A 26,154-nucleotide genomic window follows, 5' to 3' on the forward strand; every position below is an offset into this window, starting at 1 on the left:
AGGCCTCTTTTTATTATAGTTTACCCCCAATTTTTTTTTTTTTTTTAATATATATATCAGAATGACGGTTAAAGTCTGGCTTGCAAGAGGTGTTCTCCATGTACTATAAAGGGGAATGGGGGGGGGCGCGGAAGATTGCTCACTCACTAGTGACTAGGCCACTGAACGGCTGTGAATGCATTCCTTTTTACTGTCCTGTTCAGAGCTGCCAGTGAAAACTGGGCGTGTGTGTGTCCCAGTCTTTAAAACAGACCGTCGGGGGCTTCCGTCCCTGGGTTGCCAAACTTAAAATGCGAGAGTCGAATACGTGTGTTTGTATGCGTGTGGTTTCATTTCTTCGTCTCAGAGTTAGAAGTCTTGCAATACCGGAAGGCTACCACCCAGATTATACCTTGGGTAATCTATGAAGGCTTCTAAATGATGTGTATTATCTTGCTTTCTAGGGAAATCTCTTTCTGTTGGAATAATTGGGGAGGTATATTGCATTTGTGTTCAGTCATTTTCAATATGGCAGCTAAATAGAAACCACCCCCCTGCAAAAAAAGGAGCTAACGAAAATAAAAGCCTAAGGTAATGAAGGACAGGTATTAATGATTTGGTAAAAGTTTGCAACAGAGTAGCCTAATTAATTTTTGACATAATATCTTCGACTCTTTTGGCTTGACTTTAAAGCAGGAATCCATGTCCATAAATATATGGGACCTGTGTTGGGCACCGTCCGCGGCACCTGGGATATGTATCAGGGAATATAGGTTGGTCTTTGTGCACTTACTCATGATTGTCTGTTTCGCGGTCAATTATAATATCCTAACTCCTCAAATTAGGTTTTTTTTTTTTCTTTTTTTGTGGCATTATCAGCTGGCCTCCAGTTCTCTCCTCACTGATGGTGCCTTCTTTCTTCACCATTCACTGGGTATTAATTCACAAGTATGTCCCAAGTATGATGGCGTACTTACAGCCATGCAACAGACATGCACAACACAGAATTCACGGTTTATGTTTACAGCCTCCCCCCCCACCCCACCCCAAACTGATCTGGAAGTGGGGAGGAGGGTTCGTCATCAGCCCTTCTTTCTGCTTTGGATAGCGTAGCTGGAGGGACATTATTCTTTCTTTTTGGCGTCTGTTTCAAAGCTCCCTGGGAGGAGCTGGGCGGGTCAGGGGTGTCGGCCCTGGGGCCAGCTGAGGGCCTGGCTGGTGTGGGTGGCCTGGCTGGTGTGACAATGTTCTCTGGCTTTCCTGCAGGTGCAGCAGACGGCAAAGAATGGCAACTTTGTCAGTTTAATCTGTATGCCCCCAGTTCTTGTCTTCGTCCTGTGGCCCCATCTTTTGAACCAGTGGTTTCAGAGATTTATTTATTATGATTATGTTCGAAAGTACAGAGTTCTGTTGAGTCAGCCATCTGGCCAAGTGTTTGAAAATGGTTTCTTTCCCTTTTCACGGACTTGCTGCCCTTCTTAGGAGGGGTGGGTTTCTCCCAGGACTCCTGACACCGTCGGCTGGTGCCGGTGGATTTTGTTTCTGGAATTTTTGTGGGTAGTGTAGTGATGACTTACCCAGAAGGAAACCAAACAGAAAAAGCTCAAGGAGCGCATTTGTATTCTACCACGAAAGGCAAAGAAGAATCGGTCATTTACCCCAAATTGTTTCATTTTTCTCTCCTCTCCACCTCTGGGGCCTTCAATCCCTGCACAGGGAGACATTTGTCCTGGGTGTGCTCAGTGAAATTCTTTGAGCCAGGGCAGTGTGGAAAGAATCTTTACTTAATGGAGATCCTGGGCTTTAACGTATATTTTTAAAACCTGTCTTGCTCCCTTTTCTTTTCTTTTAAAGGCACAAGCGATCCCTATGTGAAATTTAAGCTGAATGGGAAGACGCTGTACAAAAGTAAAGTCATATATAAGAACTTGAACCCAGTTTGGGATGAGATAGTTGTACTTCCAATTCAAAGCCTTGATCAAAAGCTCCATGTGAAGGTAATCACAGATGGCTTTCAGATCTGCTCTTTGGTTTAAAACGTTGATTTCTCAGCAATCTTTGCCCCCTTAAAAAGACAATGTCCCCAAATTCTTTTATTATTGTTAAGCTCTGGGTGAAAAATATTAGTGTGGAAGGGATTATTTATACCCTTTGTTGAAACTGTATGTTTTTCTCAGATCAGTGGTATATACTCCACAGAAAATCAGAGTGAAAATAATATCTCCATTGATTGTATTTAAACTTACTGCACATGGAGGAATTATTACAGCCGGTGTAGTGGCGACAAGTAGGGAAGCCTTTCTCATTAGGAATAACTTTATACTTAATAGAGCTTTAAGCTACTGGTTGTAAGCATCAATTGCTCTAACGTCTGGGTTAAAACTGCATGAGTTGAGTGCAGGATGGGATTGCTATAGAATATTTAGCAAATTTCTATTTAATTGGCAGATCTGCTCACCGTGGAAAATACTAAATTTTAATGAGAGACCATTTAAACTACAGAGAGCGGTCCATTGTGCATTAACATTTTAGTGCATATGAGTACTGCCTTAAGAGTATTTTCTGCTGTTGTTTTGGCTGTGGTAGGCAAAATGGGCAAGTCTGAATAATCTTTGTTCTCACCATCGGCTTGGCCTAATTCCTCCTTAACTATACTATGCAAATTATTTTTTAGACCTAGGAGACTGAATTCAAAATTCCCAGCCTATTGCATTTATTAATAGTTTGATAAATTCAGTTGGTTTACCTTATTAATGTGTTACTGGCCTCTTCCCTCTTTGTAGGTATATGATCGAGATTTAACTACATCTGATTTCATGGGTTCTGCATTTGTCATTCTCAAAGATCTTGAGCTTAACAGGTACTGTATTTTTACCTTCTAATTGTGATTTTGAAGTTCAGAGGGAACTCAAGATAACGTTAAATGACATTTGTTTAGATTAAATGACAAAAAAAAAAATCTGAATAAATGAAAGCGTGCTTTAAAATGTGAATTTTTCTATGATTTTAGCTCTTCTCTCCCAAACGATTGAGTCGGATATTAAATCTTCCACAGTGTGTTCTGAAATGTGTATTGGATTTTGAACTGTTAATATTCAGGTTCATTAACCTACCTTACCTAAAAATAAAACAAGTATTTAAATTTTATTTGGGCAGTAAAAGAATCCATTAACCAACTGTTGAATTAGGCAATGCCAAACAGTTCCCCTACTCTGAAGATGGTTGGGTTATTTTTACTGAATTTGGTGCTTTTTAAAACTCGTGTCTCACTCTTATGCAGAGGTAGGAGACTTTTTCTGTAAGCTCTCGATGCATTATAAGACTATCTAGTACTGCCCATAAGTGCTAATGTTATTTGTTGTATTTTGCTTGTAGAACGACTGAACATATTTTAAAATTGGAAGACCCAAACAGTTTAGAAGAGGATATGGGGGTGATTGTATTAAATTTGAGCCTAGTAGTAAAATACGGTGATTTCAAGAGACATGTAAGTATGACCCTTTGTTCTTTTCAAAATTCTTCACTGCAATTGTCCTTTGATAACTGGGTTACCAGATGGTTGGCATTTTTTGTAATTATTTTTGGAGGGAAACAAACAATTGTATCAAGATGTAAAGTACGTATCTGTGGTTCTATGCATCCTTTCTTTTGGAACTCTGGAAAGAAAATTCTTTAAGGAATGATCTCTAATTTGGCTAGGGATGTGGATGTTGCTATTATTAAAATGCATATGCTTTTCCTAAGTGGTAAGGTTTCCATTAATTATTTTCTTAAGTACTGGATGACTTAGACATTATTCGGTTATGCAAAGCAGTTCCTGGGATTTAATTATTACATTGTAAATTATTAAGGTGATCAAATACATATTTGTAGCATTCCAGTTTGTTTTCTTTTAGCTATCACATTTTCTGTTGAGAATACTTTTGGGAAGATACAAATTTTTATATCCTCTGATCTGTTATTACATGGATGTTTCTAGTTAATGCATGGCCTATTGAAGATCTCTCTAACACCAACAAAGCATTGGATTTTATGACGATTTGACTGGGACTGTGTTCTTATGAGCAAATATGTGACTACATATCATAATCTAATTTTATATGCAGGGGCCAGACCTTATAATTCCAAGAATTAAAATAAGAACAAAAAGCATCTTTGATCATAAATTATTTGAAAGGTGTTTCAAAAGCCAACTAAAATACCGACTTGGAAAAGGACTAGAATGTGTTCAAATTTAAGCATGTTTAGACTCTGGTATGAAAATCTGAAGCCTGTTTATAAATTAGGCCTCCAGGAGTACTTCTCGAATTGAGTCAGTGGGGTCGATGAGGAGAATATTCTTCATTTTGCTATCACCTTTGCTTTTAGTTGTAATTTATTTTCATGGTGAAAATCAAGACTAATTTACTAGTAAACTCACAGAAAATAGCAGAAAGGAATAGCAAAGCTGTACAGTGATTTTTCAGTTGCCAGAAAGTCAACTCAATCGTTGCTATTTTTAATTTGAATTCTTTACTTATGAGCATTTACTTGACAGTAACTGGGAAGAAACCTTCCCATTTATTAATTTTTTTTAAAGAAATAGTCCTTTTGAAACTGGAAACCTTAATAAAGCTGATGTTGTGATGTTAAAGTATCTTAAATTGATGTTGAAAATAAACTTTTTTTTTTCTATCCAACATAGTGAAGGAAGGTTTTCTTTCACTTCTCTCAGCCTTGACAGTATTGCTGTTAGATTCAGTGTCAGTGTGTGTAGTAGGTGATTGGTTCCTTGATCTGGACGCCACGCTGAAATAACATGCAATGTAAATAAGTATCATTGGCCCCATCATTGAGCAATTGCTGGCTAATATGTTCTGAAAATTTTCTTACATATTTAAGTGGGGCTTGGAAAGTTGGATAATTTCTCATGAAGATAGCTGCCTATGTATTCCTGTTGTGAATGTTTCTCTGGTATATTGGATTATGTCTAGCAGTCATAGGGCCCTTAAAATGTATTTAAACATTGCCAAAATTTGGAGTAATGCCATTTTAGTTAAAATGTATTTCAGATTGCAGAGATATTAATACTAAATGCTGCCTGAATTTGCTTTTGTAAAGAAAAACTTTTCAGAATCCTGAAAGGAGCCACACTTGTCATCTTACTGAGTTTGGCCATTTTTTCCTTTGACCCCTCCCCACCCCCACCTCTTTTCAAGAGTTTGCCAGACTGTATATCTGCCTGCTTCTGCACTTTCTCGTTTTCTTTGTTCTTTGCTTGTCTGATAGAGGTCTAGGGTACAATATATTTCTTGTACATATATTTTATGGGGCATTATAATATAGAAAACCCTGCCTGCTCTCATTTGTTTTGATCAGTAGTTTTAGTTTTCTGTTTATGTACTTGATCAAAGTATCCCCAAGCAAGGAATCATCTATCCCGGGCTGTGTGTGGTTATTCAACTTACACAGTGCGTATGGGGGCCTTTGGGGATAGAGCAGGTATCAGAAAACATTTGTTCTTTTCACTAAGTGAATATTTAAAGACATCCTTATGTGGGGTTTTTAAATGGCAATAACTAACACTCAAGACTGGAAAGATAAGAGATCATTCGATTGGGAATCACTTGTTTGTAAATTTCCATCCTGGCAGTCTTTGTCACTTGAGAACCAGACTGGCAAAAATCTGAACACAAGCAGAATGTCAGTGAACTCACCCTTTCGTCCAGGGATTGAAGTGTATATATAGACATGGTAGAGTCAGAAGGCAGGTGCTGGGTGGAAGGCTGACAAACCCACCATCTGTTTCTCTTTCTTGAGTTGTAGTTGGAATTGTGGGCTTGGTCATCAGACGGCCTGGATTTGAATCCCAACTCTGCTACTTTCATGCTTTGAGAAATTAAGTAGACTTCTCAATGTGATCAGGTCACATTCACAGAGTTACTTAACCTCTCTCAACTACAATTTCCTCACGTGTGAAATGGAGATTAAAAAAGTGTTTTACAGGATTGTGAAGATGGAGATTATCAAATATAGTGTTTGGCATGGGGTAGGCTGTCAATATATGGTAGCTCTTAGTAGTGTAGTAAGCTGACAGGGATATTTATTTTCCATTAATTTCCTTATCTATTTTGTTTATCTTTTATGATTGTTAAAAAAAATCAAATGAGTCATATGTCAGAGAGCCCTAAATAGACAGGTGTACCTCTAAGATGGTAATTAATTTTGGTGGTTGCTTGGGTGAAAATATTTGTCAGTATGATGTTGGGAAAATAGAAAAAGAACTGATTTTAATACCCAGGTTGTAACATCTATTAACTCCCCAGCACATGCTAAATGTTGGAGCTCACAGTTTCACCAGGGGAGGTGTTTTTAATAAAGAGTATGTTCAAGTCATTTCTGTACAGTGTTTTAGTTGCTGGTCACTGGAATGTAAGTGCATTTCCCCCAAAGACTGTTTATTTTCTGGTTTCTAATTGATTGCGAAGACGTATTGGCAAAGTGGATAGGTCATTTGCCTAAAGGTATTTTTTCTTAAGCATAATAGTAAATGTGGTCTGCTCGATTAGATTCATAATTGCGCTGTAATCTCCCAAATTTATCCAAGTTTTAACATCCAGTTAGCTGGTTAACCAGCCAGAGTAGAGCTTCACAGTCCTGGACGGTGACGGGTAATGAGAGGATTTTGCTAGGAAAGAATTTTAATTGTAGACGAAATTCAGCAGTCTTAGCATGACAAATGAGAGATCAGAAGAGAACAGTGGTGAAGTTACTTGCTGTTCAGAAAATTTGTTCTTCCCTCCCTTGGTGCTGTATTAGCCTATTTTTCTTAATTGTGCAGGAACAGCTCAGATTTTTTCCTCCTGTTATCTTAAGGATTGAGATTTGATCATTGGGCGTAAATGGAATGATTTTTTTTTTTTCAGTATCTAAAAGTATGGAAGCCTAAGCATGCACTAACATTGTCCATGAACTTCTTAAATATTTTTAGAATACTATCTAAATATTTCAAGTAGGAGAAATCTGCCTTTGCAATTTGCTTTTAGACATGAAATTATAGAGCTTTAAGGTAATTAAAAGCATTTTAAGGGTCGAGAGCCTTCTCATACTAAGAACTGGTACTTCTAAAGATTGAGCAGTATTCATATTTCCTGTCTTCTTCTTATTGAATAGTAGGAGAAAATGATGTCACACAACCACAGAAATGTGATTTTTCTGTTTCCATTTTCTTGCTCAAATGTGTTTTCTCTGTAACCTGAGAACTTGGGTGTTAGTTGTTTGAATAGTGTGTGCACCATCTAACTAATATAATAACGGAATTATGTTATTAATGATTCTATTTCTCGCTTTCCTTTTGCCATTTTTCACCATCCAATGGACTCAATCTCCAGCGTTGGTCAAATCGGAAACGATTGAGTACCAGCAAGGTAAATATACTTCTCTTTTTTTGTACGTCATTTGGGGAAAAGTTCATCTTTGTTGCAAACACAGATGTGCACTTGATTGGTATTATCCAACCTTTATACATAGTAACAGCATTCTCTTCTTCTCACTCTTGCTGCAAATAAGAAGGAAACAACCTCCCTTTTAAATTTCATTTAATTAAGGGCATAGCCAGATGTTGGAACTTATACATGTTTTCGTGGTGACATTTTATATGTACCAGGCATGTTAGAATGTTACACTTCATTAAGCCCGGATTATTTGGAGTTTAATGTTGTTAGAATTCGTCCTTTAGGAAGTTATATACCACTAGATGGAAACTAGCTTTGGTGTTGTAGGGGCAATGAAAAGATTAATGGAGAGGAGTATGTGGTATATTTTATAAATCTCTCTTCTATTAGTCTTATTTTACCATTTGTTACCTTTGTTGCAGAGAGTTTTCTTGAAAGATTTCTTCATGAAGTACCAGTGATTTTTTTTTTTTTTTTTTTACATTGCTAGTATCTTTTTAAGCAATTATAAACTGTTGTCCAATTCGTAAAAGCTCTCTGTGTACAAGGTAAGAAAGCATTGTTAATCTGTCTGGTTATTAAATTAGTACGTTGTGAGTGACTACATGTCAAAATTGGTGGGAACATGAACAAAACCAAAAAAGTATTCATACCTTAATTTCACTGCTCTGCTACTTTTTAAAGAGAAAGAACCAATATGGAGGTTACCGTGATGTGTGTGTGTGTGTGTGTGTGTATTTGGCAGATACCCCTGCAGTCCTTGTATATACATTGTATATACATTGACACACACACTTAAATGCACAAATGCATGCCCACTCATTTCTAACCTCATGGTACTTCAGGTGTTTACTTCTCTGTAAAATAAGGCAATTGAAACAAAGGTTTTGTGAGTTTGTGAAAGTGTGTGTTTGTGTGTGTGTGTGTGTGTGTGTGTGAAAGAGAGAGAGAGAGGGGGGCAGAATTGTCCCCTGACTAGCACTAGTCATTTGGGAAGAAAGACAAACTTTCCAAACCTTTTTTTAAAATCCAAAGGGGGGCGCCTGGGTGGCTCAGTCGTTAAGCATCTGCCTTCGGCTCAGGTCATGATCCCAGGGTCCTGGGATCGAGCCCCGCATCGGGCTCTCTGCTCGGCGGGAAGCCTGCTTCTCCCTCTCCCCCTCCCTCTGCTTGTGTTCCCTCTCTCGCTGTGTTTCTCTCTGTCAAATAAATAAAATCTTTAAAAAAAAAAATCCAAAGGAATCAAAGCCCACCTCTTAATAAAATGTATATCCTTTGCATTTTATACACTCTAAAAATGACAATAAGTTGTTTTATTAACCAGTTCACTTGGTTTACAAGTCTGTTTTTTTGTGGGGCTTTTTTTTGGTTTTGTTTTTTTTTTTAGAAATAAAATTTAGAGAACATGAATAACGTGAAGCTGTCTCAAAAATTCCTCCAACTTTTGTCTTATTCCTTTATAGTCACTAGAGGGTAGAAGAACATCATTTCTTGCCACAGAAGGGAGCCCCGCTCTTGCTCTCCCATATTAAGAGCTTCTGTAACCATCTGAAGCAGTAAAGTTTCCCGGCATGCTTTGGACAAGCCTGACAAAGCAGTATTTTCTCGTTTATTGATTCTCCTGCTGCACTAAAACACTGGTAGTATACATCAATAACCATCTTTAGTTAGGGAGCTCCGGCCTGTGGAAGAGCTCTGGCAGTTTGTGGGAGAACATAAAGGCTAGAAAGAAAAATTGTGAGCTTGGGGAATATTGGAGTCTAGGGAGGACAGGAGAGGTTATGGGAGAATGACCAAAGGAATGAGGAGGGAGAGAAGAAATGTTGACGGCCTGGATAAAGATATCACAAATACGAAAGGCGCAGAGGATCCTGGAGAGCAGTATTTATATCTGTACTGCAGACTTGTGTCTTACAACTGAGCTGCTGTGTTCTTTTTTCCCCTCTTGTGGTCGTTTCCAGAATTTTGACTTCGGTGCGCTGGGCTCAGAGACTTAATAAATGCCCAGACTTGGGGCCTGTGTTTAATAAAACCCTCAATGAGTAGAGCTCATTGAATGCCACTCATGATCTTACATGAGAGATGCAGTTTATGTGTTGGTGAAGAATTTCAGTTGTTAGGTTGACTTTTTGCTGCTTAGAGTTGGCAGTTTTTGCGGAGGAAGTGAGGGAGCTTCTAATTTGACTTATGAAAATGAGTCCCATGGAAAATCTGTAGGCGCGATGATTAACCCTCCGTAAAAGTAGTTAAAATACCCTGATCGACCTATCTTGGTATTTTTTAAACTGTAAGCTTCTTTTTTTTTTAAGGCTTTCCATATTACATTTAAAAATGAGGCAACAGAAGTTTGACATAGAGAAGATTACTACGCTATGAGTATCTAAAATTTTACTAGTCCTAAGTAATGTATTCTCTATAAAATGTCATTGACTTTTTCACCTCAATCTTAGTCTTTTAATGGCTTAACTTTATTTGGGTAATTGCCTCTTATACCCCATAAGTTTATAATTTTGCACCATCCGAAGGGGCCCAGAATGGCAGACTCTCTTCTAAAGTGTTTTCTTACTCCATTGACCTTGACCGTAATGTAGTAAATACGTAGAGATTGCCTTTAAAAAAAGTAGGTTTTGGTTTCATCCAGAGCCTCTGTTTACCTTCTGATGAGCATTTTAACATGAGAATTGAGAATTTGATTTAACAGGGCCTGAATCAGATAAATAGCTCTTTTTAGCTATTTATTATACATAATCTTTTCTGTGAGTAGACCTGTTTCCAAATCTTACTCTCTTTCTAATGCATTTAACACTTAGAGAAAATTAACAGCAGTGACTTCTTTAATATCAGATAGTTTAATGGGGGAAAAAAAAACCCGACAATGATAAAAGATGGAATTGAGAAATCACTGATTGTATTTAGAAATCTGCACCCACACCCACACCCTTCCCCTGTGCTTTCTTTGGATCTTTGCTGGTCCTGTGGCTGATCACAATTCCCCTTTCCTAGAATTTCCTTTATTGTACATGCATTTGTCCTGTGATAAATAACGATTTTTTACATCGCCCCTCTTTTGACCACTGGTTTATACTGGGTATACCAGTAATCCAAAGTAAGAGACTTGACCTATACGAACTCTATGAAATTAGTTGACTAGTGGTGCCAGTCTTTGGGCTGTTCAGCTTCATATTCTTCTGTCTTTGTTCCTGTCTGTTATTACAGAGGCTGATAACCACAGGATATGTTTCCTAGGTTCCCCTGTCAGGTGGCCTCCAGCTGGTTTTATACCATGAGAGGAATTGGTAGGATACTACCGGGTAGGAGAATTTCTACGGTATATCTCCCTTTTCCCTCTGTTTCATGTGGTGTCTGGACATGGACAGTATTTTGCATTTTCCCTTAGACCTGCCATGGTTTCATCTTCTACCAGGTGAGTCTGACCCTAGTCCAGGGCTTGCAAAACCTCACCCAAGGGCACAAATCCAGCCCTATGTCTGCGTTTGCAAGTAATGTTGCAACACAGCGGTACCCATCTGGGTAAGCATTGTCTCTACCTGGCAGCTGCAGAGTACTGTAGTTGGGGCAGAGACCTAACAGCCTGAAGCCTGAATACTTACTCTCTGGACCTTGGCAGGGAAAATTTGAATCCCGCCCTCCCCTGCCAGCTCCAGCCCCAGAGTGTTAGGGAGGGCTTCATTCTGTTGCCTACCTTAGGTTTTCTTTCTTTCTTTTTTTTTTTTTTAAAGATTTTATTTATTTTTTTGACAGAGAGAGACATAGCGAGAGCGGGAACACAAGCAGGGGGAGCAGGAGAGGGAGAAGCAGGCCTCCCGTAGAGCAGGGAGCCCGATGTGGGACTCGATCCCAGGACCCTGGGATCATGACCTGAGCCGAAGGCAGACGCTTAACGACTGAGCCACCCAGGCACCCTACCTTAGGTTTTCTTAGCCCTGTCTGTCTGGTCTCTCAGGCATCCTATACCTGAGACCAGTTCTCGGCATTATATCCCCTCTATTTTCAGTACCCATTGTGGTTCTCTTTTCCCATTGGATTCTGATGCAACCTATAGGGGCTAAGCCTTTGCTATTGGCTTTTTTTTTGGATACTTTTAAAGTTGCCATTACTTTGTAAGAATCATGAATCACAGGATAAGTATTCTGCATGAATTTGGGTTATACCCTCTGTTTTCCTTCGAGTTTATTCCTTTTCCTCTATCTGTCCCTCTGTTTCTGTCTGACATCTAAGACTTATGGAAAGCAGTCTATAAATCTATAGAACTATCTCTATATCTATCCATATATCTAATCTCATCTACCTAATTTATTTGTCTATATTATCTGTCTGTATCTCTTTAACCTAATTTATTGTCTGTCTATATGTGTGTCTGTCTATATCGGTCATCTGTCTCGAATTCTCACTGTGTGGGCCCAAAGCTGAATCTCTTAACCCCGATGTCTCTGCTGCCTTGTTATGAAGTCTAGGTCAGCATTAACCTGGGCAGAAAGACCTCTAGGGGCTTTTCTCATTTCTGGGGGTCTCAGTCATGTTCAGGTAAGGCCATGAATCTGTTGGCACTCTCCAATCTCATGTGTTCTCCGGACCAGAAAAGCAGAGCCACTGCCTCGCGAAAGTTTTCATCAAATGTCTCCTCTCAATGATGTAAGAGTCCACTTTGGCCCAAATCCTGTCACTGAGCACATACTAGCTTGGCCAGAATACTGTCCTGAGGATTCAGAGATGAACTGGACTTGGCCATTGCGATTGCTGAGTCAGCGGGAGACGAGAGTAGGGAGGTAGGAGTATTTGGAGGGCGTGGTTAGACCCTATGCTAGCCTTGCAGGTGGGCTGAAAGCTGGGGACAGAGAAAGACTGCAGTGAATCTTCCCAAATGAGAGGGAGGAAGAAGTGAATTGAGATACAACCATATCAAATAATGTGGTCCATGGCAAGTACTCCAAAGCATTTATTATCAGGTTCAACCAATTGGGTTTTCAAAGTGGAGCCCCTGGGACCAGCAGCATCAGCATCACCTGGAAATTGTTAGAAATGTGAATTCATGACCCACCCCACCCTCCCAACATTTCGGACCTCTTGAATTAATCTCTGTGGTTGGAGCTCAGCAATCTTTTAGCAAGCCTTGCAGGTGATTCTGAAGCAGGTTCAAGTTTGAGAACCGCTGGTGTGGACTTGGGTCTGCGTTGGGGTGTTCGAAGAGCAGGAGACAAAGCTAGAAGCTAGAAGACAAAGCTGCTAAGTCTTAGGTAGCGGTGGGATTAGGATGAAGCGAGAGCATTGTCCAGAGCGCAAAACATCCTACAGGTGCTCAGGGGCCAGCCCTGCCCGTTGCAGAAGCCTGAGAGTGAGTACTTTGCTTGCTCCACTGTACAGGGAGATAGGGCAGGTCCTGGATAGGGATGCCCTTGAAGTATTGTACCTGAAGGAGAGACCTAGAAACGTGCAACACAGAAGGGAATCCAGAAATACTGCATACTGGGTGTTTAACTACATATGAGCACAGCATTTAACTTTGAACTTCTAGGGGTTAGGGTGAAAAAGAAAATCTTGTTGAATCATGTAGCCTTCATGTTTTTTTTTTTTTTTTTTTTCATTTAGGTTTTAAGGATAGGAAATGTGTTAGAAGCGTTTTCCTGGTCTGAATCCCTGAGAAATGGGTATTTATAGACTGTATCAAATTTTTAAAATATCTTCCATCTTTTATTTCGGAGTGCAAAAACTGAGCAATGGCATTTTTTCACAATGAAAAAAATGTTAAATTTGGTATAAAACTTTTCTAGCTAATGTGTCTGTACAACTTGCAGGTTATTCATTATCCTTGGGACTATAATCTAGTTCTCATGTACAACTATAAATCTCATGGTCCATGTCCATGTCCTTGTGGGAAATTTAAAAGACTTTCTTTATATCCTTATGCAAAGATTTTTTTTGTGTGTGGTTCTAAGAGAATTTATGCCTACAGGATCCTCTTCAGATGATATAAGAAGCTGCCAGGAGCTTCTCTGGGAGCCTGTTGCATGAATGTATGGATCTTCTCATGTCATGCTATAAAAGCTGTTGACAATGAACAGTTGTTTTACATGTGAAAAAAAAAAAAAAGCTTGGAGTATTTCAGGGAAACCTTTTATAGACTGAATGTTCTCTCTTAGCTTTTCTAAGCAACACCAACAGAGTTGAATCTTGTTTTGTTGTTCATTTAGCTTACAAAGTTAGTTAATTTTTTTCCATGCATTTGTTTCCACTGACACCTCCTTTCTCACAAAGACCTAGGAAAACTAACTCATGAGAGTCAAAATAGGACACGTTGGTGGCATTAGAATCCCTATTTTCATATTCCTGTAACTGAGATCATAGAGAAAGTACCCACACAGTATTTGGCACCTAGTAAGTATTCCTTCCTAGAAAAATCTTGTGAACATATTTTCCTGCTGCTCCTCTCTTTCATTTCTATCTTTTAAAAATTTGGTTGGTATTTTGTCCCACCCAAGGGAGGGCTTTGGATAATCGTCCTATGGTATTGGTCAGCATGGTCTGTTCTGGAGTGTGGCCTAGATGACTTTTGATGATTGCTTTTGATGACTTTAGGCTGTGGCCCCAGCTCCTGAACTGCATCCTACTCCTTTCAAGATCTTTCTTTACTCCTAACCCCTCTGCCATTCTTCCTGGCCCACAACAGAGAGGAAGCACCTTGCTGACATGTGTGTCATTTCTGGGTTTTCTTCCGCATCGTGCCAAGAGACTGGAGTCCACATCACCGTCTCCCCAGCATGCCACTTGGCCGGAATCCTACAATAAGGCATGTGGCCAAGCCGTAATCCATTTTATATGTCCCAGGAATGATAGTCGTTCACTGTTTTGAGAGTCTGTGCCTAGATCACAAACTTGTGAAGATTCTCCACAGTTCTTACCTTCAGCTTTGCTCTCTCTCTTTTTTAAGATTTTATTTTGTTTATTTGAGAGAGAGAATGAAATAGAGCATGAGAGGGGGGAGGGCCAGAGGGAGAAGCAGACTCCCTGCTGAGCAGGGAGCCCGATGGGGGGCTCGATCCCAGGACTCCAGGATCATGACCTGAGCCGAAGGCAGTCGCTTAACCAACTGAGCCACCCAGGCGCCGAGCTTTGTTCTCTTTTTACCCTTCCTTCCTTGTCCCTGAGATTGTCATGACCCAGAAGTAAATTGTTTCTGAAGCTTTTCATTTTTCTGAAAGTCAGTATGGTTTTTTCCTTTTTTCTTTTCTTTTTTTAAGATTTATTTATTTTAGAGAGAAAGATTGTGTGGGGGGAGGGGCAGAGGGAGAGAGAGAATCTCAAGCAGACAGATGACTCCCTGCTGAGCATAGAGCCTGAGGTGGGACTAGATCCCACAACCCTGAGACCAAACCATGACCTGAGCCAAGAGTCAGACTCTTTTTATTTTTTATTTATTATTTTTTTAAGTGTTAGAATGAGAGAGAGAGAGAGAGCATGAGAGGGGGAGGGTCAGAGGGAGAAGCAGACTCCCCGCCGAGCAGGGAGCCCGATGCGGGACTCGATCCAGGGACTCCAGGATCATGACCTGAGCCGAAGGCAGTCGCTTAACCAGCTGAGCCACCCAGGCACCCCATGGAAGTCAGTATGTTTCTAAGTTAAATATCATACCTCGTATTTACTGGTAATAACTAACGTGTGTGCTTCAGATGGAAGTCATGATTTCTGTTCAGAGAAAGGGCGTGGATTTGGTGGGGTGGGGGATGAGGAAGAAAGAGAGCCTATGAATGAAACAACATAGAAACAGTGAAAGGTTCTGATCCTTTGGGAGGAAGGAGAAAAATAACAAAACCCTGATGTACTATATTTTATCCTTTATGTCGGCTGAGAAATTAGGGTCAGGACCCAGAAACTTTGCTCTATCTCCTGGTGTTTGTTTCAGCTCAGGTGGGGTGGGCTTCTCCTTTGATGGGTCATTTCCTTCTCTGCTTTCACATTCCAAGCTGCATTAAGATGACAAATTTCACTTAGAGGCTCAGGCACAGACATGAAAACCTGAGCTATGGAGTTAGCAGAGTGAGTGCAGAAGAGTGGATTTATTGTGGGGAGAAAGGGATCGTTTGAAGAGCACAAAAGATTTGGGGAGCCCAGCTCTGAATCAGAGCTCACAGAGGATGGCCCCTACCATACCTGCCCCTCCCCACTGACTCTGCTCTTAAGCCTCATCACTTGTCTCAAGGCTGAAGACAAATAAATGTTAAAGTAATTAAGACACTTCTTCAGAGCACACATACACACACCCCAGAATATGTTGCTCATAGACAAAATTTTATTTGGACATAACCTTGTAGTGGGTTTTGCAGAAAGATTGAGGGTAAAACAAGGAGAATAAAGGCCCTGTGTTCTTTTTCTATCTGTGAACTCTGAAGTAAATAGTTCACTTTTCCTACCCTGCCTTTAGTAAGGAGGAAAAAAAAAAATCTTGGACGGCAAAGACCAAGTCCGTCACATCAAACATGACTGCGTTAAATACTAAAATGTTCAAAGTCCGACTGAGATAGATAAAGGCTTTGATGGAAAGTGGATATTTCCCAGGGACATTACAAGCAATAATCCAGATGTTATGGTGTAATGCAACGAGTGTCCGTGGATAGATCAGGAGCTCCAGCCAAGCCGCGCCTGATGTAGGCCTTAGCCTTGCCCTCCCATGCTGTTCCGCCATATGGAACCTATCTCTCGGCCCCCTTAATAACCAGCTTTGGATTCCATTTTCACAGAGCTCATAGAGCTAAGTGGGGCTGTTTTATGGACAAGTTAGATAGAAGCCTTTCCAAGATAAACATCCAATTTGAAATTAGGACATACCAAGCCACAAAATTATTTTAGGGCATATTTCATGGAAGCACTGCCATTTTTCTTAGGCAATTGCCAGACTGTAGGATGCCCTTTGATCCCTTGTGGACATTACTCCCTTCTTTATAAAAAGGATTTTGAAATAGTTGCAGTGTTTAGGGAGGAATATATCTGTCGGAGCTTTGAAGCATGGTCATGGGACAGGTCATGCCTTAGCTTGTTGGTTGGCAAGTCAAACTTTAAAAAGAAAAAAATTAAAAAAAAGGAATTATAGCAGGATATATGAATCCAAATCTCATTTTTCTTTTAGAGGTAGAAGTTTTCAGCCCGTGTACCTAATAAACTATAAAATGTATTCAGTGTATCCAGATCTATATGCTTACATATAGATTTATAAACACATATGCATATATGTTTATATATGCGTCTATTTATATGCTGTGTTCTTTAATAAACATGAAATTGCTTAACTTTAATTATTTCATAAAGCTTCATTATTGAATATATTCTATCCACAAACGAACTGGAAACAGAAGTTAAGAAAGGATTGTCCATGTTCTCCAGAGGAGTGGGATTTTTTTTTTTTTCTTTTTAAAATCTCACGCACCCTCCCTACTCTCTCAGCACCTCCAAAACTCGTGTGTGTGCATGCACGCACACACACACACGCGCCTGCATTTTAAGAGAAAAGCAACACAGATGTGAGGTTTGAGAGTGTAGATTTCCTTAAATGTGTTTTGTTTAAGGCAGTCACAGAATGACCAACCAAATGCTTGGTGTGGTACTCCTGCATCATTTTTAAAAGTGGTGGAGTGACATGTGTTGGATGAGGTAAGCTGGTATATAATTAATATGATACTGACATACCATTTGTTGTGATAAATTGTGACTAACTGGTGTCCGAGCAAATTGGTGTCTGAATGATCTCGAAGATATATTGAGTAGACGACAGGAATGAATATATAGTGTTAGAAATTCATTGCTTTACTGTGGTACTTGATGCCATTTACATTCTTCAGTCCATTTATTTCCCCTTCAAATAAAGCAGTGTATGCTTGTACTGTTTCTTGTTATTGAGCGGCGAACGTAAATGAACTCCGCCAACTAAATGCAGCGTGTGGATCATGTGGGGATCCTCATTCAGACAGACTAACCGTAAAAAAAAGACATGGTTGAGACCCTTCAGGGAAATGTGGATATGTGCTGGGTATTTAATGATATTAAGGGAATTATGGTTACTTTTGTGGAGTGTGATCATGGCATGGTGCTTATGGAAAACCAAATACGGATTTTTGCTTTCAAATATTTCAGCCAGAGAAAAATAGTGAAGGGATACATGAGATCAGATTGGCAAAATGTTGAATCAGATGAATAAGTACGTGGAGATTTATATACCATTCTCTCTGCCTTTGTGTATGTTTGAAAATTTACATAATGGAAATTAAAAATAGAGTGTGCTTGTCCTCTTTATAATTTAATAATAGGGGATGTTTGCTTTTTTCTATATTCTGTTTAAGGTGTGTGTGAGTGTGCATGAGTAACATAATTTAGAAAAGGAAAAAAAAGTAAGTTAACAGTTACTGAATCTCTACTGGATCCCAGGCACCGTGCTAAGGGCTTTCTACATCCTTCCCCTCCCTGCAGATCTGCAAAGCTCATTTGGCTGGCTAGCTGATGGCAGGCTGGATCTGGAGTTGTGAATCTCACAGTGGTGTTGGGTTTTTTAGTAGTAGCTCAAGGAATACAGGGAAGTGTGGACAGATTCAAGTGTGAAGGATAAATTCAAAACCATTATTTCTAAATACCCGGAGGAATTTTGTTTCCCTGCAAAGCAGTGCCTTGTTCTTCTCTCTCTATTTCCCAGAATTCCCTTCTTCCCTTCCTACTATTAAAATAGCTGAAGGCCCTGATGCAGAATTCCTACCAAGGAGCACATCTGGGTGGGAGTATAGGCCAGTGCGAAATCCAAGTGTTGCTCCCAATCATCCTTCACTATATTGTTACAAGTCTGGTGCTCGAGAAGGAAATCACATAACTGTGCTTGCAGGTTTGCAAAATCAATGAAGACTTAATAACACTTTCACCAGTCAGGGAGTGCTATTCATAATCCCATATTGAAAGCTGGAATTCCTGTGATCACCAAAGTCACACTCAAGAATTCTCAGCAAGTTTATATGTCATCTTCATTCTTTGCTTTAGTCCTCTTTGATACGTAACCTGCGGCTCTCAGAGTCCTTGAGAAAGAACCAACTTTGGAACGGGATTATAAGTATAACGTTGTTGGAAGGGAAGAATGTCTCAGGAGGAAGCATGACAGAGATGTTTGTCCAGTTAAAACTGGGAGATCAGAGGTATAAAAGTAAGGTAAGTTCTGTCAATTCCTTAAGAAGTACAAGATCTTTCATAATAAAGGAACTGAAAAAAAATGTTTTCCACTCTGAATTTCACAAGAAGAGGAGAAATTTATTTTTAGCCCTCGTAACTTTATTAGGAGCATTCCAGACAACAAAATAATTGTATAGCTGCAGTCAATTAATATACCTATTGGCTTGCTTAGCATAATTTATTTTAATATAGTAACTGGAGCAAGAGAAAGCTTATTAAATAAGAGATTTGGATGCATGATTTATTTTTGTTTTGAAAATAAGCAAACATTGTTTCAAAGATTGCAGGAAAGGTATAATTAAATATTTTCAAAATCCTACAAAAATAAAATCGTGTAATATATTTGGGTGAAAACAGTCGAGATAACGGAAAATATTTTCAAAATCATATACTATTTGCTTTCTCTTACTTGTTAGTATTAACACGAAAAATAGACATTTGATGCTGGTTGTTGTGATTTTTTTTTTAAACTGAAGTATTAGTGATTTGTTTTGAACAAAAGTAATGGCATTTTTAGCTGCCTTTAAAACTCAATCACCTTACTTTCCTGAAACAAATTCCACTTAATTTTTAATCTTAGTAATTTGATGTGGTTTTTATTTCAAAAACCATAGTCTCCAAATCATGATAATTCATTTTGCATAACTGTCAGACAGGAATATTTCCTAGGTTTTATGGATTGGGGGAACTAGGGTACTTGAAAGTTGTCACTTGCCAAAAGCCATGTAGAAACAAACAAACAAACAAAACAAAACATTGGTGGAAGATTTTGAAAATAGACCCGAGGATATTTGCAATTTGGACTTTACAGTGTAGAGGACATGACACATGCAGACCAGTGCAGTTGGGAAGTGATTTAGGGAGCAAGAGGTTTCTCTGTTGCATGCTCTTCAGTGCAAAATCAAACATTAAACATCACTTACTCCACCACAAGGAGTAAAGAATTGAAGCTCACACTGGAGAATCATTTTTGAGAAATGTGAAAAATTCTGGGTGAGTTACAGCAGAATTAGAAATATGATTATTTTAATCAGGTAGTTTCAGGCTGTACCTGACAGCGAATGTATCCAGGGTGAACACATCTCTCCACTAAGATTCCTTTAGCCAGCCCAGGGTCAGGCTAAGGATTTATAGAAAAATTATTCATTGCTAAGTACACTTTGCCCTTTGGACTAAGGTGGAGTGCAGAATTAGTCCAGTATTTGCTACAGTCCCCCTTAGGGAATATCACATTTAATTTGTGGTCAAATATTTTTTCCCCGTGGTTTCTAAATTCTGTGATCTGATATATTAAGCTCAGTGTGAGAAAGAGCTTAAATGATAGTACATGATGTTGGCTACAGCCGACGTCTGAGTTGTCCCTGTTTTCCCTTGCAGGAATAGTTTGGCGCTCGGATTTAATAGTTGACTCAGTGCTTCTAGAGCATGATAGTCCGTGCCCAGCATTCTTGCTCCATTTTATTCACAAATTCAGTCTCTGGGTAAATGAAACAAAAGCAAAAAATGCTGCTAACAGATCAGACACATAAGCTGTTTGCAGTCACTGGGAGAACACAGAAACACTTGTGAAGTTTTCAAACCAGGCTGTTTACTTTTTTTGGTGTGGCTATAGTGAGGCTGCTCCGTCTTTCTCTCGCTCCAGTGACTGGATTCAGTAAACTCAGATTTTAAAAACAGGCAGCAGTGTCCCAGTGACGGGTTTTTCATGCAGTGCATCGGACAGATGTGAATGAACATCTCAGCCTGCTAATTTATATAATTCTTAAGCCAGCACTGAATGGATGTGCTAATAAAACTGTTACTTACTTGCATTCGATTAACCAATGAGGAGTATCTTTTGTAAGAGAGAGCAACTGTAACTGTCTATTGAGATATGTTTCATATGTCTATAATATATATATAATTTATGGTTCCTTGTGGGATAATTCTGGTGGGGTCACTCTTGCTAATGGGCTGGATAAATTCTTGAATCTGCGGGTGAGCTAAACGGGTAGTGATGGTTTGCCAATTCCCGAAATCTCAAAGTCCCTTTTCGTTCCAAAACGGAAAGTTTAACTTTCTAAGGGAGAGGCACATCGTCACGATCTCCTGCCGTGTAGAAATGAAATGAATGTCTGTAGCTGCTATAGCAATGAATGGCATTTTAAGAAAATAAATACTATAACTGCATGTTTTCTAGACACTGTGTAAGAGTGCAAATCCGCAGTGGCGGGAACAGTTTGACTTTCACTACTTCTCTGACAGGATGGGCATTTTGGACATTGAAGTGTGGGGAAAGGACAGCAGAAAGCACGAGGAGCGTCTGGGCACGTGAGTCTGCTCTGCTTTCTAACTTGTGGGAGATGTGTGTGGAGCTTGTTTCTGCATGAGGCTGGTCAGAGAGAATGTCATGATCTGTTTGGGCTTAGAGTAAAACCTCACATCCCCACCCCAGCAGCCATAAGTAAGCTGGACCCTAACCTGGGGAAAAATCTTGTTTTGTTTTAACTGGTAAATGTCATTTCATATTAATTAAGACAGAAGAAAATAGTATGTGTCGGGAATTCTTTAAAAAAAGTTATTGTGCCATCTCAGGCTATTTGGGAAATGTTTATGCACAGGTCAGTCCACTTATATGCAGTTTTTTCCCCCAATAAATACAGTACAATACTGTAAATGTATTTTCTCTTCCTTATGATTTTTTTTTAAAGTAACAGTTTCTTTTCCCTAGCGAACTTTATTGTGAGAATACAGATAACCTACATAATATGTGTGAACTGTTTATATTATCAGTAGGGCTTCTGATCAACAGAAGAGGGCTATATAGTAGTTGAGTTTTGGGGGAGTGAGAAGTTCCGCACAGGTTTTGGACTGTGCTGGGGCATTAGCACCTCTGACCCCTGCACTGTTCAATAACCAACTGTGTAAATTTCCAGTGTACCCTATAATTTTAGTTTTGCTACTTAGTAAAATACCATATAATTTAGTAAGAAGATGAAGCTATGTGTCTCAAAATGGTGGGAAAATTTTCAGTGTCCTTGATGAGCTTTGTGGCAAACCATAACGAAATCTATTGAGGCGAGATCTATTTCCTTTCATTTCTTTACTCTGCACCCTCCCAACTTAATTGAGGGGCTTACCCATACGTAACGAGCAATACCATGAATATTATAGGTTCCTTATTGTAGCAATACCATTAAGTGAGATTGTGCCTGCACCATGGCTGGCCCTTGGGAAGTACCATGGAAATGGTGGTGGAAAGATCATCTCTCATCTTACAAATAGCCCTGCAAGTTAGTAGCATTATTCCTTTCCTGTGGAGGAGGGAATAGAGTGCAAGAGGCTTACAATTCACTTGGCCATGGACTTCAGAGCAGTGAATGCCAGGGCTAGGATTCTGTGTTTTCCAAGACCCAGTTTCTTTCCAAAAAACCACTGCCTTTTGTTCATCCCGTATACATACAATTTGTATCCAAATCTTAAATCTAGGATACAAGCATTCAAAGGGCTCTCAACAGCTGTTTGTCATCTTTTCCAAACCAGAGTCTCTGGAACCCTGGATTCAGAGAGATGCCTGGGGCTCACCATTTGGAGAAAAAGGGGGGGGTTCTAAAACTATCCTGAGGCCAGGGCATCTCAACTTTTACTTCTCTTCTATATTGGGGTTCTAATTGAGGGAACGTCTTATTGCCGAAAGCTGAAAATTGAAAATGACTCCTCTAATAGAAACTCTTGGATTCACTGACGAGGGAATGCAGAGGTCCAGAGTAGTGAATGTTTTTCCATCAGCAGGGAACTTATAGGCAGAAATGGGGCGAGACCCAGCTATCCCAGTACTTCGTGCACTGCTTTTTCTGGGTGAAATACTGAGCACAGTGTCTGGCACACAGACTATTAGCTCTTCTTGCCGTCATCATCCCATCCCTCACCAGCAGCTCTCCTGGGATACTAAGCGGGGTGTTTGGTACCCATGGAACATTCCTGCCGTGTTTTTCCACGGAGGCACCATGTTCCGTGGGACTGTCTGGCATGTTGCAGGATGTTTAGTGAATCTGGCTCTTACCCACCTGATACCTGTTGCTTTCCCCAGTTAGTGTGTAGGAAATGCACAAACGCAGAGAACTCTGTGTCCCAAAGCGTTATCTGAGTGGTGGGGATTTGGGCTTCCAGTGATGAATGGCCAATGTGTTATTTTAGGAGGTGCAAAGAATAATACCCTTCCCATTTCACACATCACTGTGCTGTCCTGTTTCCTTCACATCATAGGAAATGCTTTTCCAGATGAGTGTAAGTTTCTTCTCAGCCACAAAAAATAATTTAAGATGTCCCTTTTCTTCCATGTGTTGTCATCGGAGTATGCATTTATTTTAGTTATTTCCTGTTTGTAACTTAGACGTGTACCTGTCCTAGGGGGTCATGATGTCCTTCCTCTTCATGGATTTTAAAGGATCTTTTTGGTATCCTTTTCCTTTTTCCTCTCCTGAGGTACAAAAGATAACAAAAGCATCTCTTGGGAGCTGGCTACACAGCATTACCCTGCAGTGGGGTGAAACCTACCCTAAAAATATATACTGCTTCTCAGAGTTAAAGATGAGGTGGTGTCAGCATATGCTGAAACTCACCGACCTGTTACATACTGTTCCTTCCCACTTCAAATTTCTCACTTATTTTCTCCTCATTTCATTTTCTTTGTTGTTGTATTAAGGCTTGGTTATTTTATCCACCCGTGGTTGGGAAATACCTTTTTGCGTGAGGAAACTCTCCGACAGTGTGCATGAGTCACAATTGCCTCCTAAGACATGTTGCATATTATTGTTTTTGGAGAACACCTTGATGCTAGTCATTTAAAGCCCTACATGGCCTCTCTGAAGAAATTCTCATCAGTGAAGCTTCCCTTTGCAGGCAGATTGACATGAGGAAAGGAGCACCAGCTTGGAGTCCCACATTCATGGCCTGCTGAACCAGTTTGCTAGCTGTGTGACCTCAGGCAATGGATTTGCTTGTGAAATTGGGCTTTCTTTCCATGCAGTGGGGTCTGGTCAGCAACAGTGTCTATGTGATACCTAGGTCTTTTATCAGCACTTAAATGCTAGATATTATTATTACTATTAATTTTGAGATTGTTCTGTATGACAGCTGTAGACCCCCACAACATTTGCAACTAAAATTACGCAATTTAAGAAAAAGAAATATGGCTGGTAAAATTCAGTGTGTGTATATATACATATATATATATTTTGTATATATATTGCATATATGTATATTTTTCAAAACAGTATAGACATTTTTTGAAATTTTTTGCAGAAGTTGGCAGTGAATATCTTCAAGGACATGATGCAAAGGACATTTGTTGACTGAGGATTGAGAGCAGCATTGGCATTGGTGGGGTGCTAGCTTGGTGATGGTGATGATGAACCAAGGTCTCAACTGGTGGCATGCTCTTCCCCAAAGGGGTGTCTGGATATGTGCCTCCTGAGTCACATGGAGCTTTCTGAAATCCCCTTGTGTCATGGTTCCCCTGTTGTCTTCCACTGAGCCACAAGTTATTCCCAAGGGGGTCAAGGCTGGTCCCCAGATCCAGCGTCCCCTGGACCATAGTGCCTACGAACTCTAGGGTTTATTCATGAGCAAAACCAAATGAAAACAAAAACAGAAAAATTACCAAAAAAACCCAGTCTCTGATTTTAAAATCCAACAATGGTCCAGAGACAGTGAACTTTTCGGGGGAGTAAGAAATAAAGCTAAGTTGAACCTGCTCCAACTTTTAAACAGAAGGGCAAGAGTATAAATATAGAGTATCCCCTTGTAAACCTGGGCCATTTCAAAACAATTGTATTGTTTTCTTAAAGTCTATTTTACATTTCAAAGTGATTTTAGAGATTAACTCGTTATAGAATATTCTAGGCTTTGGTTTTGAAAAGTTACTAATGAGAAAGTTCGAGTCCATTTTAACTGGGCTACCACAGAATCAACCTGCAGTCCCACATGGTGCCCTGGAAAGGGGCTCTGACATTCTCCCAGTTTATTAGCGACTCTGATGTGGTGGAGGAGTGGGGCTGGGATATTTCTCTGGACAAATTGCACCGTGTGTCGTCGATCTGCTTTTACAACCTGGCTTGACACATTCACCGTTTTCTTCGTGTTCAGCCCCTTCCTTCGCCTCCAAGATTTACAGCTTTTAAAACTACAGCACTCTTTTCTGCCCCTCGCATTTAAGTTAAAAGCTGGCCAGTCTGTAAAATAAAACAGGGAATTATGGTAATGAATAAGAGGTTAAAAGCTATCATGGCAAGTGAAACTTGAGCAGGTTTGGGTGACTGATATGGCAAAATTATGTGTTGAATTAAAACATTAAAATGCAGCGGGATTAATGGAGAAAGACAAGAACAGGAGGTCAGAAACAATGCTTAAATCAGCACATTCACCGCCTGTAGGCTAGATAGCTTTACTAGATACCTGTAGCAGAAAAAAAGTAGTGATTAAGTCCTTGTCTTCTTCAGGTGAAGAGAACTGTGGACCTTTCAATCTGGGAGGCACCTAGTAAATATATTTATTTCCATTCCTTTCTTATGTAGGGGAGGAATTAGAGAGTGCACAGTATTTAGATGGTTAACAAAAAACACTTGCCTTTGTCATTTGGAGTTCTTGACTTTGAGCTTCATTATGCCACTGGCCTTCGTTTTTTGTTTGTTCACTCTATTCAAGAAATACAGAGCACGTCATGTACCGGATACTGCAAAGATTCAGCAGAAAATGACAGTGATGGATGCTATTCTCAGACACTAAAAAGTTTGGGGCTGATTCAAGTTGTCAGGCAGCAGCTTGTGGGGGTGGGGGGGGGAGAGCAGCTTCCTGGATGAACGGAGATGGGTGGGTTAGCCTGACGAGGAGATTGGAGGAAGAACTTTCAGGAAGATGGAACAACATGGGCAAAGGTCAAGACAGGAGAGAGAAGGCACTCTGAGAAGCTTGAAAGGAATGAGAAGGGTGGGCAGTGTCATGAGATGAGACCTGAGAGCAGAGCAGGAGTGAGGTCACAAAGCCATCCGATTCCATCTCCTGCAAAGGAACAATGGTGGCTTCTCTCTAGACACATGCATGGGGGCCCCTGCTATTTTGTTTCCATGATATAAAGGTTGTTACAGTAGTGGGCTCTTACAGATCAAATATTTTAAGATCAAATTGTGGGATGAGAATTTCCTGGTGACCTAAGGGCCAGCGTGTGGCACCTTCTGAATGACTGTCCACACACGGTCACTTCTCTTGTATGTGAAGTCACACATGAAGCCACAGGAACAGACCTGATTTGGTAAGGCTCATTAATCACGTAGATGGTCTGAGTGTGTGTTTTCCACATTGTTCTCAACAGAAAGAAGAGCAGTTTTATAAGTTTTATTGCTTTATCGGTTTTTATTCAGTGCATCATTGGATATGTTGGCCAGAGTTTCTTGGGCTATGGGGAGTTAAAAGCTATGCTTCAGGGGCGCCTGGCTGGCTCAGTTGGAAGAGCATGTGACTCTTGATCTTGGGGTCGTGAGTTCAAGTCCCA

General features: G+C 40.0%; 1 protein-coding gene across 1 annotated transcript in view; it reads left to right on the top strand.

Moving 5' to 3' along the window:
• Nucleotides 1-26,154, top strand: part of MCTP2 (multiple C2 and transmembrane domain containing 2) — a 183,632-nt gene that overhangs the window by 33,239 nt on the left and 124,239 nt on the right. The window contains exons 4-9 of the mRNA XM_045899479.2: nt 1,834-1,976; nt 2,763-2,839; nt 3,355-3,466; nt 7,350-7,385; nt 18,441-18,605; nt 20,806-20,936. Coding sequence (XP_045755435.1) covers nt 1,834-1,976; nt 2,763-2,839; nt 3,355-3,466; nt 7,350-7,385; nt 18,441-18,605; nt 20,806-20,936 — 664 coding nt within the window. The remainder of the gene's footprint in view (nt 1-1,833; nt 1,977-2,762; nt 2,840-3,354; nt 3,467-7,349; nt 7,386-18,440; nt 18,606-20,805; nt 20,937-26,154) is intronic.

Source organism: Mirounga angustirostris, unplaced genomic scaffold, assembly GCF_029215605.1.
Source record: "Mirounga angustirostris isolate CCGP_5_RB_7025 unplaced genomic scaffold, mMirAng1.0.hap1 SCAF_9, whole genome shotgun sequence".
Classification (NCBI taxonomy): Eukaryota; Metazoa; Chordata; class Mammalia; order Carnivora; family Phocidae; genus Mirounga; species Mirounga angustirostris.